Below are 22,070 nucleotides of genomic sequence, written 5' to 3' on the forward strand. Positions count from 1 at the left end.
TGGGCTCCAAATAGAAGGAGAAATGATCTATGTATGAATGAATGTTCATCATAACAACTACCCCAAGGTCTATTACCTGCTGTAGAATAAGTACTAGCACACCAATTGCACAAATAACTAATTTTTCATTTATTCAAATCATCAATTTTTTTTCTTTTCTTCTTTAAATGTATTTATTTCTAATTGATTCAAGGTTAAATTGACCCAATTTGACCACTGGTCAAAATCTTCCAATAACTAGTTTTTTAAAAAATGAATATTACTAGTATAGTAAATGGCACATGGGGAGGTAAGATAGAGGGAATTACAAATAGAAATAGATAGCAAGAAACTTATGGAATATAGAAACAAGGCTTTGTAAACAAAAACACAAAAAGGGTAGCAAATGCTTAGTTAAACAGTCCTCTAGCTTACATGTCTGTAGACATTTGGTAAGCAGTTATTAATCAGGCTGCTATTTCACCTATGGTTTAACTAAACCCCTTTCTCCCAACTAACCTTTTAATGAGCTAGTAAAAGTTTTATAGTCAAGAATTAAGGTTTACTTGTTACAGTCCTGAAACCTAAGATAATTCCTAAAATACAGAAGCACTCGTTATATTTATTTTGCATTAAATAAATCTTAATGACCTCTTAATTCCACACTTTTAGCTTAGGCAGCTTTTAATATTGCTGATACCAGAAATTTTCTTCTAGAAATGATACAGCTCTTTGTATTTGGAGGGGGGTGGTAACCAGGGATTGAACCCAGGGGTCCTCAACCACTGAGTCACATCCCCAGACCATTTTTATATTTTATTCTGTGACAGGGTCTTGCTAAGTTGCTTAAGTCCTCGCTAAGCTGCTGAGGCTGGCTTTGAAATTGTGCTCCTCTTGCCTCAGCCTCCCAAGCTGCTGGAATTACAGGTCTACACTACCGTACTTGGCTTAGAAATGATATAGTTTGTAAGGAAAATTATTTTAAATTTTTCTTTATTTTCATCATGATCTATAATAAAATTAACAGATATCAAGTATGGATCATCTGAATGCCACCTTATTACTCAGTACTTAGTATCCCCCTATGATTTCAGTGTTTGGGGGTTGGTATCAAATGGCAATGCTATTGCTGCCAGCTAATACTAACAAAGTAGAAACAGAATTAGTTATACAGATACTCCTAGACATAGGATGGGGGTTATATCCCCACAAACCTACTGTAAGCTGAAAATACTATCAGTTAAAAATGCATTTATTAAACTTAATCTACAAAATATCACAACTTAGCAACTCAGTACATTGTAGAACACTGACTGTTTATTTGGCTCCCTGCCACTGCCCAGCATAATGAGAGTATTATACCACACACTGCCATTCAGGAAAAGATCAAAAGTAAAAATTCACAATGCAGTTTTTAGTGACTATGTATAATTTTCATATCATCATAAAGTTGAAAGATTCTAAGTAAGAGACTGCACCTTAAAATTAGATGACAGCATTCTGAACAAATACAGGTTTTAAAGTACAAGCACAGAAAAATAGTTTAAGAATTTTTATTTGGGGTGTGACACTGCAGCTCAAACTCACTCTATACTATCTGCATAATATTCACACTGTGAATGGCAATTTAGTTTCAAAAGCGTATCATCTGTCACATTAATGTTGCTGAAATTAAATTTTATCAGTTTTTACTATTGATTTAATTTATAAATCTGATTTTACTTTACAGTTATGTGAAAGTAGATACACAAAAAAGTAACATCAGGTTTTATGTAGAACCTGATAAAATTATCAAATGTCACTGTTGGGAGTTTCATATCCGTTTAAGAGACCTATGTATCACTCACTACTAAAAAACTCCTTTCAGGGGCTGGAGGTTTAACTAAGCTGATAGAGTGAATGCTTAGCATGGGTTAAATGCCTATCATAAAAAAAGAAAATTAAAGAAGAGAGAAAAAGAGGAGACTCCCTTTCAAAATCCCCAAATGGGCTTTAGTAGTCTCTAAATACAATGAAATCAAAATTTGGGGAGAGCCATATACTTCACCAAATTCTTAAGGGAAATTAAGACCATGATTCAAAAAATATGAAGAACAGTTTCAGGACAGGAATTTGATAACTCACTGAAAAAGCATCATCTCCTAGTTTCTTAAGGTCCAAGGGGTATGCTATCAATTTAATTTACTATGTGGTGGTGAAGTCTATGCTCTACTTCTGTGAAGGATTTCACAGCCTTTAACTAACCAGACAGTCTCTGTCCAACTATGGCAAACACTTCTCTTAGCGCTTCATTCTCATTCTGGAGTTCTAACTATTTTTACCTTTTGGTCACAGACCATTTTACCCTTCAAGAGGTAAAAAGACTGGAGAAGTTAATAGCATTCTAAATATAGATAAACTCTCTTTGCTTTATATAATTATTTAAATAACATTTTTGTTACCCATGTAATTCCTAATGATTCTCAGTACTTGAGCAGATGACCAATCTGATCAGTCTTTGGTACAAAACTGCTGTATGTAACACATGGATTCCTTAATGGGTGTCATGCTTTTAACAGGAAATCTAGTCCAATGTTCTTTATTTCACTACAAGCCACTACTGGAATTTCAATGTTGTCTATGCACCATTGCTTATAAATGAAGGGTATTTTTCTATCCTTCTTATAAGAAAACTCTCAAATAACAGGATTATGGCTCAATCATAAGGCATAAAAGATTCAGTATCTATCAATAAAGTCACTGTTATGCTTTGCAAGTTCAAAGACCCATGTATTTTGAAAAGAAGCTATTAATGTTTTAAGAAAATGCATCCTCATACATACCAAAGAAAATGTGCTTTTAAAAGTTAATATCTGTAAACAAAACTTGTAAGGGTTTTAAAAATGTGCTCTATGATATAAAAAACATTTAATTAAGCAATTTAAGAAGTGAGATCTTATTGTAATCTATCACCTTAAACCATGAAGAAGTAAATTATATATATAAAACAAAGCAATCACTGACTATAATTATCTCCTATTGTCACCAACTTTACATATGGAATGAGGGTGCTAATCAGACTTTCATGTTATTTATATAAGTGACAGGAACTTATTTCTAAGATTGATTCAAGACATTTGAAGTTCTGGAATTAAAGAGAATAGACACTACTGAAATTAAAAATATTTTAAGGCTGGGTGCCTGGCACATACCTGTAATCCCAGAGATTTGGGAAGCTAAAGCAGGAAGATCACAAGTTCATAAGGTAGCCTCAGCATATTAGTGAGACGCTAAGCCACTCAGTGAGATCCTATCTCTAAATAAAATTCTAAAAAATTAAAAAGGGGGGGTTGGGACTAGGGATGTGGCTCAGTGGTTAAAGGGCCCTGGATTCAATACCCCCCCCCAAAAAAAACATTTAATGGTAGAACTTTATTTTACATTTCCAATATTGTTATTTCACATTCAACTGTTAAGAAGGCATTCTTATAAATACAAACTTAAGCTAATGAACCAGGAGAAACAATACCTACTTGGACAGTGTACCTGACTATATAGTCTAGTTCTATTCAAAAATATACAATTTAAAATGTTATATATTTTCATTTTTCCTACAGTCTTCAAGGCAATAAAAATGTATTCCCTGCGTTATTCCTATCTTTTGGACAACCATTTGAATGTCTAAAGTAGCCGGCATCCACTGAAAATTAAAAAAAAAAAAAAAGCAGCCTCTGATGAGCAATTCTAAGATATTTGTCTCAGACCCCTTTTATCCACTTAAAATCGAGGACCCTTACAAAGTTTTTTGTTTTTATGTGGGTTATACCTATCAATATTTATTATATTTAACATTAAAACTGAATCCTTAAAAACATGTAAAAATGTTTATTACATTTTAACAATTTGCTTTTTGTAAAAAATAACTTTAAAAATGAAAAGTGGGCACTGTCTTATATTCTACCTTAATAGGAGATATTATGAGCTGAATTCTCATATTTGCTTTTTTTAAAATTCTATATGTTGTTTTGACTGCACTTAAAAAAAGTGAATATAGTCTCAAACAGATAAGTATTTTTAAAAGGAAACATAATTTTAATAGCTTTTTCAGATAACTATGGATAGTTTTCTTTGCTACAAAAACAAATTCTTAAGCCCCACCACATAAGTAGTTTCAAAAACTCTAAGGCTGCAACCCAGCAATCTGAATCTTACCAAGCTCCTTAGGAGACTGTGATACAAACTGAAGTTTGGGGACTTCTGGCCTAATTTATACTGATTAATACAATTCAAAATTTCAATTAGATTATTGTAGAGAAATCCTAATAGGATTAATAACCTAAATGATTTAAAACTCATAGTCAAGACTAATAGACATGGTATGTTGTACAACCTCATTACCTTAGCATTTGACACGTTTTGTTTAAAATGGCATTACGAAAGCATTAACTTTTTATTAATCTAGTTTATGGTTACTACTCTACACCACAACATTTAGTGCTGTACAGCCATTAAAATTTTGCCTCACTAAAAGTTATTCATTGCAAAGCAACACAGTATTTACCTAGCATTAAAGAATGCATCATCTGATATAAAAATGTATATTTAAAATTTTAATATTACAAATATAGTTTCACTCCAATGCCTGGATTAAAGTTTGCCACATAAAAGATGATTCAAAAGGAAGTAAACTGATTTCCCCAAATTACTAAATAAGCCTAAAAAATAGTTCAACAACAATGCTTATTTCAGTTTTGCTACAGTGTGTGCTTTTCTTTCTCTGCATTCCATACAAGCCCAACATTTTTTCATGACTTAGCCTTGGATATTTGTTCATGAAGAAACTTCTACCTCCTTAATAATGCACGGTATTGCACCTTATTATTTTTTATTCCTTTTTAAGAGAAACAAACAAAAACAGTCCTTCTAAAACAAACTTTGGGGGAAAAAAAGGTACTCTTATACTAACCATTTTCATCTTTTTCGTGATAGGGCTAAGACTGATTTTTTTTGATACTGAATATCCAAGCAATTTTCAAAGAAGACATTTTAATGTCTAAAAGAAAATGATAAAATATGAATACAAGTCCTAATTGTTAAACATCTGAAGGGATGATCAATAAAGACAAAATGTGGATAAAATGTTATCTGTGACTGATTCTCTTATGCATATGTTGACTATGAATAAACCAGTGAAATAAGTAATTAATAGTAACTTTAAGAAAGAAATGTTTACATAGAAACCCCAAAGGATAAAAATGACATGAAAAACCTAGTTTCTATATTCATTTTAAAAGTATTTGCCTACTAAATACTTCAGACTTTCTGAATTCCTTTCCTTTACATCCCAGAAAGTAAGAAAGCACATTAAGTGTGTGGTCTTATACTTTATGGTATATTTAATATACCAAATTCAATAATTGAAAATGCAAATAGCCAAAGAGGCATCGCCATCTGAAGAGCAATGAAGATCTTTCCATGTAAGAATGTTTTAAATATTATAAACTATATTATACCCCTGAGGAAAAAATAAAACAAGCATAGTAAATATCAGTTTTAAAATACAAAGGTTTACCTTAAAATACAGAAAGAATAACATTAAATCAATAATCACATTAACTGTTTCTCTTATAAACACTCCTAAATTGTTAAAGTATTACTCAAAAGAGAATAAGAAAAGGAAGTACCTTAAAGAAGTTTGGATTTTAAAGGGTAGGAAAAAGAAATTTTTAAAACATATTAATGATTTTCTTTTTTCTCAATTTATGAGTTCAAATAACTACATAAGCTAAAGAATGACAGACACCCTTATCTCATGGTGGTAAAATAAACAAACAATACCTAACAGCTAGCCCTTAAGGTGTGTGCTCTGTGCTCAGTACCAAGTAGAACTCTATTATATAACCTCATTCAACCCTCATACTATCACCAAGGACAAGATTTTAGTAGTATTCCTACATTTAAATCAAGAGGGAGATATGAAGTACTTTACATCAAATCTCCCAAAATTTGACTTTAGAGCTTTAACACATTGTTTCTTGAAACTTTTTCTCAGAATTAAAAAAAAAAAGTTAATCAATTTCTCATAAAATTAAGAAAAGACAAAGAAAATCATGATAGGAGATTGAAATGATTGTTCTTTATTTTGAGCTTTCTGAGAAAGGCTCAAAAGCATATTACTGTAAAGTTCCAAGAGAGATAAAAATACATTCCACCTCTTCCAGATGGAAAACTCAAGAGCAGAGGGGCCATCCTTAGAATCTCAACTAATTTCTATTTAGTAAAGATCCCATTTCCCTTTTTCAATTGTGACTCTTTCATTTATTTGCATATTAACTCTATTATAAAGTATATTTAACATGACGAATGAATATTTTTAATATTATACTGAACTTTTCCCCCCTCAAGTTCTCAAAAATAAATACAAAAATCTTTCTCAACAAGGTTGGGATAAACTCGAACGGTATTTCATTAGGGTCCTACTAAATTCAATTACCCTGAAGAGACTTCTTTTAAGCTTTTTCTAAGAACAATTCTGGGGGGGGAAATCCATTTTTTCAATCCCTCTCTATAGTTTAAATTTGCAACTTATTTCCCAGAGAATGTTATAGTGATGCACTAATACATGAACTATTATGCACTCCAAATCTGTTTCAAGAAAACCATGTTATGATTGACCACATGGCAGTACATGGACAAAGGAATTTCCTTGCTTTTACTTTCACAGTGGGCACACAGCGCCCTCTACTGCACAAGCTAAAGAAATGTTCTCCAAACTAAAAGCATCCAAAACTAAATAAAGCAAGGGCAATAGAAATTTCTGGGAAATCTAAATTTAGACTCATAGTTTGCATTTTAGTGTATTACCTTTGTATATTTTTATATTTTCCACACGCAGTGAATCATTTTCTTTTGCACATGCCTAGAGCTCTTAGCTGGATCCTTTTCTGGCTCATCTATATTCACAGGACAGAACAGCTTGAAAAGGTCAAGTTCTCAAAAAGATATCAGTGAAATGAAATAAGGATATCTCCCTTCTCTGATCTGTCTCTCATGGCAGGGTACAGGATGTGGATGATACAAAGGAACTCTAGTTATTCACAACCAGTTTCATCCAAAGCAGAGTCACACTCCAAACCTTTCCATGCTGGCAAACGACAACTGTAGACAAAAATATTTTATTTTGAAGAACGAGAGAAATGTTGCTTGATAAATTAAAAAATGCTCCATCAGTGATTGAGAGACTGGACAATCACGTAAGAGAATCCAAACTTCTACATTTTCATTATGCTTTAAAATCTGTGTTAAATGCATAATGTACCCCAAAGAAACAATGAAAGATACTTTATAGTAATATGAGTTATTTTTAAGTGCACTGAAATATATTTTGTGCAATAAACCACATTCAAATTTCACTTTGTCCAAGCTATACATTTTATTATTTATGTGTATTTATATCATATATATAACTAATATAACTTGAAATTGCTTTGACATATAATCAGTAAAAGACAACAACAGAAATTTTAAAAATAAATTTTTAGAAGTTGAGGGATACATTACTCTTTTATTTTTCTGTCTTAATTTTGTTCAAACTAAACCAAGAATTTGAAAACTTTTTCCTTAGTAAGGAAGACTTAAGATGCTACCACATAATATAATTGGGTAAAATAATTACAGAGCAGCTAAGTAAACTGAACTAAAAGAAATAAAAAGAATGTGCCTCTTATCTAGCTACATTTTAAAGGAAGTTTTTGTTTTTTAAAGGCAAATTTGGAGCACCCTCTAGTGGAAACCTCATGTAATAAGCTTAAAACTTCTGTTTCTGAAATTTTATAACTAAATTTTCAAAAATGAAATAACAGAAAAGGTACACTAAGTATACTCCTCTTTCCAAATCTTGCTCTTAAAGTTACTCTGACCAAACACAGGAGAGAAAGCACTTCCCAAAATCCAACCAAAAAACAGTCTATTACTTGAAAATTTGATTAACAATTTTCAAAAGAAATAAGCAGGATCCCTAAATATTATAGAGGTAATGATATTCTACTCAAGAGAAAATCCCATTGTGGATATAAAATAATTACATTCTAGAAATAAAGAGAACCATTTTGGTAGCTTGATTCTTGGTGGCTAAAAGATTCAACCAAAAAAGAACTAATGAAAAACAAGACCAAAAAACTGTACAAAAATACCTTCCAAATTACAATTCTCTCCAAACATACTGTAATGTGTTTAAAAATATCCTTTGGTAAATTAGTTGAGAATCTCCATAACCACCTGGTTATGCTCCTTTGGTCTTGGTTATTGAAGGGACTGCCTGGTCTGGACAGATATGACATCACAAATGCAAACTCCACATAACATGTGGAGATGACTCTTCACATGTAATAATTTTAAATGAATACATGAAATGCTAGATTATGTGAATTAATAGGGTTATCATGTAACTAGGCTACATTTGATGAGTGACATTAAATTCTGGCTACCATAACACAAAGGAATACTAAAAAAATAAAATAAAAACTTCATATGAGAGATCAATTTAAAAAGCAATTTGGAAGTCTATTTACTACTGACGGCTGAAACTTGGATTATCTGACCCAAAGAAGAAAAGCTACTTAGAAGAGATGAGATATTCATTCATTCATTCAATACTGCTTTGCTAAACACTTTAAATACATGGTGTTCAAGGTTCTAGAGGCATGGTAGAATCATGAGTAGGCAAGGTCTCTGTTGTAACAGAACTTGCACCCAGAAAGGGATATCTATCAGTCAATGAGCTCTGTAAATACAAGAATTTCTGTCCTATTTATATTGCTATCTTCAGCATCTAATAGTTGCTCAATAAATATTCTTTGGATTAAATTAAAAAATATCTTAAGTTAGTGATAGGTGATATAAAAAAACAAGTCATACAGAGAGAATAATAGAGGATAAAGCATATATGTTATTAGAGAAGAAGCAAGGGGCTTTCTAAGGAAATACCATTAGAACAAGGCTGATAATCAATGTCAGTCCTGCAAAGATCAAAGAAAAGAACTTTCCAAAAAAGAGGAGAAACAAAGGTACCTGCTGTGAGTCTGATCTGACATTCAGATTATAAAAATAGGCAAGCCACAGAATTATAGTAAAGAATTCAGATGTTATTCAAATTGAGAAAAATATGTTGGTGGCTTCAAGTAGGATAGAAGAGTAGAAATGCAGACAGTGGGCAACTTCACGATCTATTCTAGAAGGGAAGTATAAGTAAGATTTCCTAGTAGGTTTGTTAAGTAAGATTAAGTCAAGAGGGGTATTAAGATTGATTTTAAGGCTTAAACATGGATGGATGATATTGCTATTTATTTATTGAGATTGGAAAATGAGGTAAGAGGAGATTTTAGGAAGTTATAATACAGAAGAGGACAACGTTTATAACTGCCTATATATAATTAGGATTTCAAGAAAGCAGTTGGATATTTCAATTTGGGTTAAATAAGTGGATTTACATAGAGAATTTTTAAATACTGTTTGCAAAGAGATGGTGTGTAACATATGGGACTAAAGTTATCAGAAAGAAGGGGGCTAAGAATGATTATTAGAGGTGGATGTTATTTTAGAGTGAAGCATATTTTTTAAAAGAAAGCATTTTTATTAGAGCTACACAGGAAGAAACTAAACAGCTCACATACATTATGGGCTTTTCACAGAGACACTGCAAATTCAGAAATAGAGACTGGATGAGCTTCCATCTGCAGGATTATTACTAAAGCAACTGTTACAAGGGATGGGAGTTTCCCTAAATGTTCTTCCAAGGTACCAATTTTTAAAATATATATGCTTTATCTTAACTTACGTAACTTATTTTGTTAGTAAGTAAATACTAGAGTAAAAATCACTGGCATAATAAAATGTGTGTGCTAGTAGCCATTCTGTTACCTGTTTTTGTTAACAAAAGGTTATCCAGATGCCTGTCTCCGACTCCAAGTATATATGTAATCACACAATATCCAGCTAAAATGAGACAAAAAAATTTATGAAAAACATGTAAATCAGGTTATGTATCCCACTGAATAAATATGAAAACAATGTGTGCTACTTTAATTTCAACTTGCTTTTTCATATCTGGTTTCTCCCTAAATTTTCAAATTTGTAATTTCCTTTGGCTCTATTTAAAAAGTCTATGACTTGCTGGGCACAGTAGCACACGACTGTAATTCCAGCAGCACAGGAAGCCGAGGCAGGAGGATCACAAGTTCAAAGCCAGACTCAGCATTTAGCAAGGTCCTAAGCAACTCAATGAGACCCTAATCTCTAAATAAAATATAAAAAAAAGCTGGGGATGTGGCTCAGTGGTTAAGCAACCATGGGTTCAATTCCCAGTAGCAATTAAATAAATAAATAAAAATCTATGACTTGAAACACAAAAGAAATTATCATTTACAATAGAAAGAAATCTTGTAAAATTTTGACAAATTATAAATAGTATTCCCATCAAAAAGTTAAACCAAGTTTCAAGAATCTCAATTATAACATATCTAGCATTTCTCAGTTCAAATTGAACACGTTAACTGACATTGAAAAAGAATTATAATAAACTGTCAATCGCACCATAATTTAAAATTGTGCTACCTAAATTAAAAGTAAATAAGTTTTGTTTTTGTTTTTAATTATAGAGAAACAATCTTGATGTGCCAGAAGACAGAAAATGTAATACACTCGAGTGGTAAGGGCACTTATTAACTTCACATTAGTACCCTAACAATAATATAACCTGCAAATATATAAATTATAACAGCTTTTACAAAACTACAATGTTGTTATATAATAGTATTTACAAAAACATGTTTATTTTAGCTCCTATGTAAAAAGAAGATTAGACCACCTAATAATGACAGAAAATTATCTTCTTCAAATTTTAAAAATATTAAGGTTCATTTGACTTAAGTTCCTGATGACCAAAAAATTCTGAAATACTAGCTCATAGGAATTTTGTGAAAAATAAAAAAATACTACATATCAAAAAGCAATTTCTAGGGCTGGGGATGTGGCTCAAGAGGTAACGTGCTTGCCTGGCATGCGCGGGGCGCTGGGTTCGATTCTCAGCACCACATAAAAATAAAATAAAGATGTTGTGTTCACCAAAAAAAAATATATATATTAAAAAAAAAATTCTCTCTCTCCTAAAAAAAAAGAAAAAAAGCAATTTCTAAAAACATAAAAAAAATTCAATTTTAAATATAGCTGTCAAATATTCAAAAAGCCTTCCTCCTTCCAGCTTTGTTTGCTTATATATAGGCATAAATATAAAACTAAATATAATAAAACTAAATATAATATTTATAAAAACAGTTATGACCATTATATACCATATACCATTCAGGGTTGAAATCTAGTATCAGCTTCTTTATCTTCCCTTAAACAATTCAGTTATAAACAAACAACTTAAGAGATAAAATATACAAGAACATAAGCTTTATAAAGATAGCAAAAATGACAGAAGAATATAAATTAATCCTTATAGCATGCTACTACTTCTAGGAATGAACCAAGAGTACTGACTCCAAAATACTGTGAGAAATACTATCTTTACAGAGCACTTTTGGCTGAGCTCAGTTTTTATCTAAAGCACTCTTAGCTGAGCTCACTTTTCATCCAAAGCTTTTATTGAAAGCACAATTATTTCTAACTAATACTTTCCCCATAGCCTGCCTACTGTCATTATTCAAAAATAGGATAAACCTAGGGGAAAATTGACAGGTTCCAGGAAGAGGTAACTTGTAATTTCATCAGATGGCTAACTTTATTACCCAAACACATAAATGGAAAGCTAACCTGAAAAACTTACCACAGCTTTTAACATAAGTGTCCATGACTTCAGCACTGATCCCATTTGGTCCATTCTCACTTGGTGCATATTTTCTAAAAAAGTTCTGAAAAGACATTATTTACCCGTTTAAGAATTCAATATATTTAAACAAATTAGGCATTTTGAAATTGTGAAAATGACCAATAAGTTTCTAGTCCAAAATTTAGTCAAAATACAATTAGATGCTTACTGAACCAAACAATAATGGTGGTTCAATAAATGCAATGGAGTGTACAAAGAGTCTGACAACGTTTGGGAAAACAATACTTAATATATTTCTTTCTTTTTTCCTTTTTAAGATTATCCACTTGACCTATTTCTTTACTTTCAAATGTTAAAGAAAAACACAGCATTTTATTTCAAAGTATAATTAAAATATTGTTAAAAAATAGATTTATCCTGTTTTCAGTTTTTTGAACACTATGAATATTTAACCAACTATTTTTATTTGGAATATATAAAGAATTCCTACAAATCAATAGGAAAACTACAAACAACTCAATAGGACATGGACAAAAGATGGCAAGTGCTTCATGTCCTTCATATAGATTTTTAAATGTTAAACCTTGCAGATAATCAGGGAATTACAAATTAAAACCACAACTGGATACCAAGAGCTAGAAATCTGATAATACTAAGATTAGGCAGGGATACATGGCAATGAGAAACAGAAAAGGAATAATTATTTTAGGAAAAAAATAAGTCTTTTAAATATAAACTATAGGTGAAGGTAACAATACCCTATGACCCACCCAAACTATTTGCAGAGATCATAAATGTAGTCTAGAACCAGTATACACACTCTCTTCCTTTACAAAAATAATCCTGACCAGGCATGGTGGTGCACACCTGTAATCCCAGTGGCTCAGGAGGCTGAAACAGGAGGATCATGAGTTCAAAGCCAGTCTCAGCAACAGTGAGGTACTAAGCAACTCACTGAGACCCTGTCTCTAATAAAATACAAAACTGGGCTGGGGATGTAGCTCAGTGGCTGAGTACCCCTGAGTTCACTCCCTGATACCAAAAAAAAAAAAAAAAAAAAATTAAAAACTAATCCTAATTTCAGAATAATATACTTAATTGATAACTTTATGAAATAATGACTTCAAGACCACTAACAACTTGATTTGCTATAGGACCCACAGATTCAACATTTATTTGCACTACACCTAAGGTTTGTTATAGTGAAAGGATATACAATAAGAATGTCATAGAAAAAATACACATACACACAAAAAAAGTGGAGAAATTCCCACAGGCCTCCAAGTTTTCTGATGAGGGAACCTACTGAGCATATAAATTTCTTCAATAGAAAGATATTTTAAAAAGTTTTTAAATTGCAGTGCTATAAGCATAATTATACAAAAGATGTATGAGTAAGAATGTCTCTACAATACTTTCTAAATAACAAAAATTGGAAATAATCAAAATGTCCATCAATTAAAGGTTACATAAATTGTAGTATATCCTCACTTTGAAATATAATGCAATCATAAACTTTAACATAGTTTTAATTTTAATTCTAATCTTCTATTTTGTATGGCATGCATTACTCATAAAACTGACCACTTGAATACACTGACATGGAAGAATTTCCAACTACAAATAATGCTCACTTCTAAAGAAAAAAACCTGTATAAAGAAAGTGATAAAGGGAGGCTTTCATTTAATTCCATATATTTTCCATGAAGACTTAAATTTTCAATATGAAGAATATATACATGAGTTTTATAAATATTTAAAATTGGTCCTATACCTGAATGCTTCCCTCAGTATCAAGAACTTCAGCAACAGGAACTGACTGGATAAACTGCATGAAACCTACACAGAAATGAACAAACATACTGTATTCATAATACCTTTTAGATAATAGAAATAAAGGTTCTACTAAGAATAACCTTCTTTTGTAATGGATACACTCTACATCTGAACAACTTAAAAAGGTTTGTGAACGCTATATTCAGTTTATTGTGGCATTGAAAACACTGTAACTACCAGGAAAATTTTTATGCTAATTAATCTGCTTATTTGTCTAGGCAAATTTCTATTATTGAACAAAAGAACACAAAGCAACAGACAAAGCTTCTTAAATCTATCATCAAAATTTTCTTCTTTCCATGGCTTGATAAGAGATAGTAATCAAAAACAGTATAAATTTAAGAGCATTCTAAGAATTCTGGAATATTATCACCTAAGCCAATTTGTATATGTCCAGTGGCTCCTTTTGTCTAACACTCCATCTTCTGTCATTTACTGGAAATGACTTGGGAAGAAGTACCTCCCAAGTACCTCAAACTACCAAGACAAATCAGGAGGGAACAGTATGTGAGATAATAAAAATGAAAAAAGTCTGGTAAATCTTGGAACAACAATAGGAACATATAACAACCAATACATGAAAAAAAATGAAAGACGAATGGGAAACATTATTTTAGAACTAGAAAGAGTCATGACCTGGTTTTGAGTCTTCTAACAATTTACACACAGATCACACCCCTTTAGAGCAAGAAATGTTTTATTTATTCTCATATCACAAATGTACAACAGTACACAGTAATTCGCTTAAGAAGTATCTGTTGTTTTTTTAATATGGAACATGAGCTGTCAAGTAAGCAAAAATACATGCTTGATCCTACCTACATATCTTAAACACTATGAATGAAAGCATGACCTGAAAGTTCAGCAAGACTTAAGTTACAGAAGAATCAAAGGACATCTGGCAATTGAATCATGTTTTTATTATTTCAACAATAAAGTTACTAGATAAAGCTATGTAGGAAAAGCTGTGTCAGATAGTGGTCATAGTACATGTGAAGGTCCCAAGAGCAAAAAGAGCATGGGGCATTAGAGAAAACAAAATGTAGCCATTTTGGGGGCTGGAGCTGTGGCTCAGTGGTAGAGCACTTGCCTTACAAGTGTGAAGCACTGGGTTCGATTGTAGCACCACATAAAAACAAATAAAGGCACTGAGTCTACAAACAACTAAAAAAAAAAAAAAAAATTAAAAAAAAAATGTAGCCATTTTGGCTCAAGAAAGCAAGAGGACAGTGGCAAATGAAGAGGCTTGAGACAGGTACAGGGAGTCCTACAACTGAAGAATTTAAATCTAGGTAAAGCCTCTTGGTCTTTGTCCCAAGAGCAAATGAAAACTACCAAATACACCTACGCAGGATAGTAAAGAAGCACATTTGCACTTCTATAAAAATCAATTTGAAGGAAAAATGAGAATAATAAAATCACCAAATAGTCTTGGAAGTAGCCAAGGGAAGGACAAAAACTTAAAACAATTATTTTATTTTTTCAAGGTAACTACAGATATAAAGCAAAGAGTATGGAATTTACAAAAAGCATTAGTCAAGCATTCTTAGGGAATTTGCCATCAAACTTCCAGAGGTTATTCCATTTTAAAAATACTTACATGCTATATACATGTATCCATGTTTGTATGTGAATGTGCAAGCACACATAGTCAAAATATATAAAAAAGAATTCAACTGACAACATAATTTGCTGAATAGCTTTTTATAAGCAGAGCACAGTGCAAAGCCTTTCTCAAAGGATTATTCTGAACAGATTACAATGCAATAAACATCTGTGGATTATAATCAGTTTAAATGCAAAGAAATACATAACAGAGGTGTTAAATTTTCTCCAAAGGTGATGTTTTTATAATTTCAAGAGGTAAAAATACAAAGTGAGAGCATGTGTGCATGCACAACAGATATAGGGAGTGAGGGAACAGAGGGAAGAGAGAGGGGGAGAAACAGAGGGACAAGAATAAAAGGAAAGTAGGAAGGACTAAAGAAAAGGGAAGTGATGCAAGAGAGGAAAGAAGAGAAGGAGGAATGGAAGGAAGAGACAGAAGGGAAAGAGAAAAAAAGGAGGAAGCAGAGAAGGAAAGATGGCCCAACTGGCCTGCAGTGCTACAAAAGTAAGTTTAATCTCTAACATTCTTCAGAATTTTCAGTTTAAAGAGTACTCATTAGACATTAAAGTAAACAATCCTTATATAAAATAAACTCACCATGTTTTGTACTTGTGGCTAATACCTTATAAGGTGTCAATTTCAAATCCAGATTTTCTTTCCGTAACAGCTTTAAATCAAAAGATAAAATACTTTAAACAAATGTAAAAATTATTAGGAAACAGTTTTGTGGACAACTATTAGAGTCATTTAATATAATAAAGATATAGCCTTAATGTAAGGTTAACTAAGTTAATTAAACTTAAATCATCAAAATAAATTCATTAATTTTTGATGGTGTGATGAATTTTTTATTCACTCTCTATGATGAGTTTTTAATAAACAGTAGGATTCTCCTTTATGGACATAAAGTACTTTACAATATAAAAATTTTTTAAAATGAGGCCAACATTCCTTTGAAACCCAAGACAATAATGGGATGTTTCCTTTTTTAAAAAAAGATCTAATAGACATTATAGAAATTACTAAAGCTTACAATGTGAGAATTTAAATTTGGAAAAAAGGTTTTATGGTGCATATGAAGCTTCACACTCATCACAAGAATAATTCTGAAGTGCAGAAAAACAATTTTATTTGTTCAAGGATAAGTGGAGATTACTAAAAGATTTTTAGGACTGTAACTGAATAATACAAACACTTTTGTTTCCATAAGCAGTATATATACTAAACCATAGTTTTCTAAAATAAAAACATGTCCCCTATCAATATAAAGTTATGCTCACCTTATCCATAAGTGAAATGATTTGAAGAATGAGTTGATCTTGGCGTAAATCATCTCCATGCTTAAATATAACGGGATATTTGCCTCCATCTTCTGTCTTAAAGAACAACTGTGCAGGCATAAGGGCACTCTGGAAAAGAAATGTACTGTTTTCAAATTGAATGTAAATTAATGCATAAAGATTTACAATAGCAAGAAGAAAGTTCTGGCACATAATTTAAAAACAGGTGAACAAGACCTAAAGAAGCAACATGGGTTGTCAGATACATGAGGGTACCATGTAGAGAACAATGAACCAGCTAATAGGCAGATCACATGGTGGAAAAAGCACAAACTTTGCAATTAAACAATCCTGGCTCTGAATCCAGGCTTTGCCAGGTACCAGCCAAACAGTCCTATGAATAGTTTATAAAACAAAGATAGCATTTCCTCTGCTATGACAATCAGAAACTGTTGATGAGAAGGGTCTCACACTAGGCCTAATATAAAGCAGACATTCCATGTGTGTCTACTACCATTATTTTTATTATTAGAGATATAATGGAGTAAATAAAGTAAAACAGTATAAAACAAAAATGTATCAGGTGAAAAGAACATGGCCATTTTTAATATATATTTATTTATAATTAGTTATAGATGAACACAATATCTTTATTTTGTTTGTTTATTTTTATGTGGTGCTGAGGATCAAACCCAGTGCCTCACATGTGTGAGACAAGTGCTCTGCCACTGAGCCACAACTCTAGCCCCACAGCCATGGTTTTTAATAGCAATTATATACTGTGAGACTCAAAATCTCAAAATTTTGAGTTCTCAAAATCCTGAGATTATTACTTTGGGGATAAATGGTCAGAAAACTGCTCTGAGAAAGAGAGATCCTATGGATTTTGACCATGGATAGAAAATATTTTATAAGATTGTAAATTTGGAGAAATTCATAATAATATACAGAAAATAAATGTGTCACAAAAGAAAACAAATGGCAATAACTCCAATTTACGTAAACCAAGAAAATAGCATAAAAAGCATCACACAAATGGATGAAGACACATGGAAAAGCAGACAAAGCAAAATATTAATGACAGAATGGAAGTAATGGAAGTGGTAGATACACAGTCACATACTGAAAAACCCCTTTAACTTTGCACTGTTTGAAAACTTTCCTATAGGGGCTGGGGATATGACTCAGTAATACAGCACTTGCCTAGCATGCATGAGGCCCTGGGTTCGATTGCCAGCAACACACACACACACACACACACACACACACACAAAAAAAAAAAAAAAACTTTTCTATAACATGATGAGAAAAAAAGGCATGAAAAAATGCTTCAAAATTGAATGTTAAGCTCAGAGCATAAATATTCTAGTGGACTAAAATTCTGAACCTTAAATTAACTTAAATTTAGAGAATCATTTTATCACCACTATCAAAATGTACTTATTACCTTAAGCCCTAATTTACAAAAGCTCAAGAATAATAGTTGGAAGTGATCTTCCTAAATATGACAGGTAAAAGGATCTTTGATGTAATTTATTTTTTTCAGATTCAAAGGTAAATATGAAATTTCGATTTCATCTAAAATCTGAAGCAAGGTGATGATGACCATAGTATAACTACCATTACTCCCAGTGCCTTAAGTGAACCATTCTCCATAATGATCCAACTTTGGTTCTTAGACCAAGAACTACAAAAACTCCTTTAAAAATATTACACAAAGGGCTGGGGTTGTGGCTCAATGGTAGAGTGTTGGGTTCAAACCTGTCCACCTACAACTAAAAAATAAATATTAAAAAAATTACACAAAAGAATTTTCAGAAGTTTATAAAAGTTATAAAAGTACAACAGGAATCCATGGGTTCCCTGCAACTATATGCAATATTTTCAATGTGTGAATAAGCAGATGGACTACTGAAAGAACATAATCCATCACTTTTTCAAGATTCTCAAAGGCATCCATGTCCCCAATTAAGAATTACTTCGAGTTATGTAATAACTCTATACAGAGATATATTATATAGCTAGTTACTCTACACAACTAAACAGTCATACACAGAAACTGTCTGAAGACCAGTATTTCTAAACTCCAATTCACTATGTTTAAGAATTCCATAAGCTTAAGGCTAGAAAACAATAACAGGACTGTATATCAAAAAGATTCCCCATATTTTGACTATTTACTTTATACGCATAAAACAAAATTGTAATATTCTATAACTAAAAATAACACGGGCTTAGAATCCACTACCAATAATGGCAGATGTACATTCTTATATTCTATTCTTAAAACTCTTGCTCTGTCTTAGACATACTTTTCTACCCTGCTTGAAAACAAGGGTACAAGTACCTTTTTAATTCACTCTTTTTAATTAGTGCTTAGAGAAACTGGTCTTGCTTGGGAGTTCTTGGGAGTTCGCTGTTTAACAACCAGCAAAATACTAGTTGTTAAAAGTATACTGTCTTATGCATAACTTTCTATACTTGAGTCCTCCATGGAATGTAAGCATGAAGTAAGAAATATTTGCATTGCATCTCTTATACCTGTGTTTTCAAACCGTAAGTTGAAATCTATTAATGATTATTCAATTTTTTTAAAATGGGTTGTAAGACACATTTAAATGTTAAAGCAATTAGAAAATATTTTTGAAAAATAGACACTATCATTCTATAACATGCAGTAAAGATTAAGTACTATTTTATGAAACTTATGTTTCAGTTGTGTAACCTAGGCTGCCAATAAGTTGCCTTGACAACACACCTCTTCAAAAACTGTGAACTATTTTGTACTGTAACTATATCCTTTTTCATCTACACAAGTTGTTGCTCTATGATCTGTTTCTTATATTATGCAAAAGTAATGTTCAATACAACTTATGAAATTCCATCACTGGATTCACAAAACCTAAAACACCATGTGTCAGAGACCAGCTCCAATAGGGGGCCTCAGGAGACAAACAGATGGTGAGGAGTCGGCGAAAGGGGGGTGGAGAAACAACACAGACACCAAAGTGAAGGTGCTGAATCCCAATCTTTACTTGTGAAGTTGATCATATATACTTTTCATTTTGGCAGGCTCACAGTACTTTGTGGTTACAAAACAGGAATCATTATTCAAAGAAACAAAATATTACGTAGCTACAATTAGAATAGAAGAATGTATCTTGGCTTATGCATAAGCAAGCATTTTTCCTTTCAGTTCGAGTTTTGCTTTGAGCTGTTTCTGTTTAGTTAACTTTTAATAATAGTTAGAAATGTCCCAACTATTGGCCTATACCTTGACTATTCTTTCTTGACTTACTGGCTGGAACCGGTGCCATGGTTACGGCAAGTGGTTAACTTGTTATTAATTTTAATCAAACAAGAGTAAGAGCACAAACCACTGTGCACAGGAACAAGAAAAAGTTGCCCAGTACCAAGCACTAATCTGTCTTCTTAACATTAATTCTTCTTCTCTAGATTTTAATTTAATTTCTCAAAAACTTCCTTGACAGGAATACAGGGAGTTTTTCATTAGACATTAACAATTTACGCTCCACAGCTGAATCATTGCATTTAGAGCAAACAGATCTATTCTTTAGAAGTAGTTGCATTAATTGGGAAAGTCAAGTTTTTTCCTTCATACTTAATGGTCATATGAGAAATTGCAACTATACTTATTAAAGGAATACAAAAACAAACCAGCCCATTCCCAGAAACATACTGCGCTCCTCCAGAGGATGGACACTTTGCGCCATCCACCTCAGTAGGGCCTTGCCATTGCCTGAGTCAGGGAAGGGGCGCAGCAACCATGTCTCACAGAGATCTTTCTGTATGATGCCCCTCAGATAGTACTGCTTGGCAGGTATGATGCTCAGTCCTTTGTAGTATGATAAGAAAGGCAGCTGCATTCTATTTCTACCTGTGCAACTGGTGGCCAGACCTAAAGAAAATTGAATGTTCTACTAAGAACTAAAAACAAGCCAGGCATGGAGGTGCAGTCTATAATTTCAGCAGCTCTGAAGACCTGAGGCAGGAGGATGGTAAGTTCAAAAGCCAGCCTCAGCAACTTGGCAAGGCCCGAATCAACTTTACAAGAACCTGTTTCAAAATAAAAAATAAACAGGGCTAGGGATGTGACCCATTGTTTAGGCAGGTGCCCAAGGGTTTAATCGCTGGTATCAAAAAACAGAAGAAAAGAAAATGAAGAAGTTTAATGTTCACAGGAACAAATATTGTGTTGAGAAATGTTGAGAAAAAAAAAAAGGTGGTGGTGGGGTAACTGGGCCTCATACCTAACAATCTGAACTTTCATGTAAGTTTTACAATTTGTTTATTAAAAAAAAAAAAAATAGTCTCAAGGGAGAAAAGTAGTTGTGGCTCTGAATTACGATAATTAAATAGCTAAAAAAAGTTTTAAATAGAGATATATATTTTATACGTTTTGTTTGTAAAAAATGCTTATGTACTCAAAACAAGAAGATCTTCAATGAAACCGTAGTGATAAATGAAAGGTCCTTTTATTCCCTCTGGTATTTCCTAAATCAAACAGAATTAGAAATACTCCTAGTAATGTACTAATTTTCCAAGGTAGTGTTGTATTTTAAAGAATTAGATTCTAATCATATACATTAAAGATACCTCATAATTACCTTAAATAGTGTAGCTGTTTCTGGGATTATTCCTCTAATTTTCACCTGGGGTTCTAAAGGCAAAGGTATGAGTTCCACATCTGACAAATTCATCTTTTCGTTATCTCCAAGCAATGCCTGTAATCTCTCATTCTAGGAAAATGAATTAGAAGGAATTAATTTGATTTAAAAAAGCAGTTCATAAAACATAAAGATAGAAAAACTGATATTAAGATTTTTGCAGAGTATTACAAAATATATGAAGACTAACATAAAGCAGATAGTACATATGTGAGAGAGGGAAACACTTATTAATAATCCATGTAACAAAAGCAGCAGCATGTTTTTATTTTTCTTTTTGGGGGTGGGGGTAGGAGGGTGGCTATAACTGAGCTTTATCCTAGCCTTAGCAGTAATCTTTAAAAGAGTAGTCCCTGGGGGGCTGGGGTTGTGGCTCAGTGGTAGAGCACTCGCCTAGCATGTGCAAGGCATGCTGGGTTCAATCCTCAGCACCACATAAAAATAAATAAATAAAATAAAGGTATTATGTCCAACTACAATAAAAAAAATGTTAAAAAATAAAAGACTAGTCTCAAGAATACATTTAATTTGCCTCAAGATGGATTTAAAAGATTTGACTTCTATTTCCAAAGGATTTATGAAGCCAGAGAAAACCTAAATTTTATTTGAAATTTAATTTTGCATGACTAAATATTAACTGAAATTTTCATTATAATGTCCCAATGCATTTTTTGAATATAAGAAAGAAATTTTTACATATTGTCAATGGATGTGTAACTGATGTGATTCTGCAATCTGTATTTGGGGTAAAAATGGGAGCTCATAACCCACTTGAATCAAAGTGTGAAATATGATATATCAAGAATTATGTAATGTTTTGAACAGCCAACAATTAAAAAAAAAAAAAAAAAAAAAAAAAAAAAAAATTT

At 32.1% G+C, this 22,070-nt stretch overlaps 1 protein-coding gene across 1 annotated transcript in view; it reads right to left on the reverse strand.

Annotated features, from left to right (window-relative positions):
- Positions 1-22,070, reverse strand: part of Pik3c3 (phosphatidylinositol 3-kinase catalytic subunit type 3) — a 116,024-nt gene that overhangs the window by 28,851 nt on the left and 65,103 nt on the right. The window contains 6 exon segments of the mRNA XM_015482419.2: positions 9,877-9,951; positions 11,786-11,870; positions 13,563-13,627; positions 15,831-15,900; positions 16,514-16,642; positions 21,142-21,273. Coding sequence (XP_015337905.1) covers positions 9,877-9,951; positions 11,786-11,870; positions 13,563-13,627; positions 15,831-15,900; positions 16,514-16,642; positions 21,142-21,273 — 556 coding nt within the window.

The sequence above is a fragment of the Marmota marmota genome, unplaced genomic scaffold, assembly GCF_001458135.2.
Source record: "Marmota marmota marmota unplaced genomic scaffold, marMar, whole genome shotgun sequence".
NCBI lineage: Eukaryota > Metazoa > Chordata > Mammalia > Rodentia > Sciuridae > Marmota > Marmota marmota.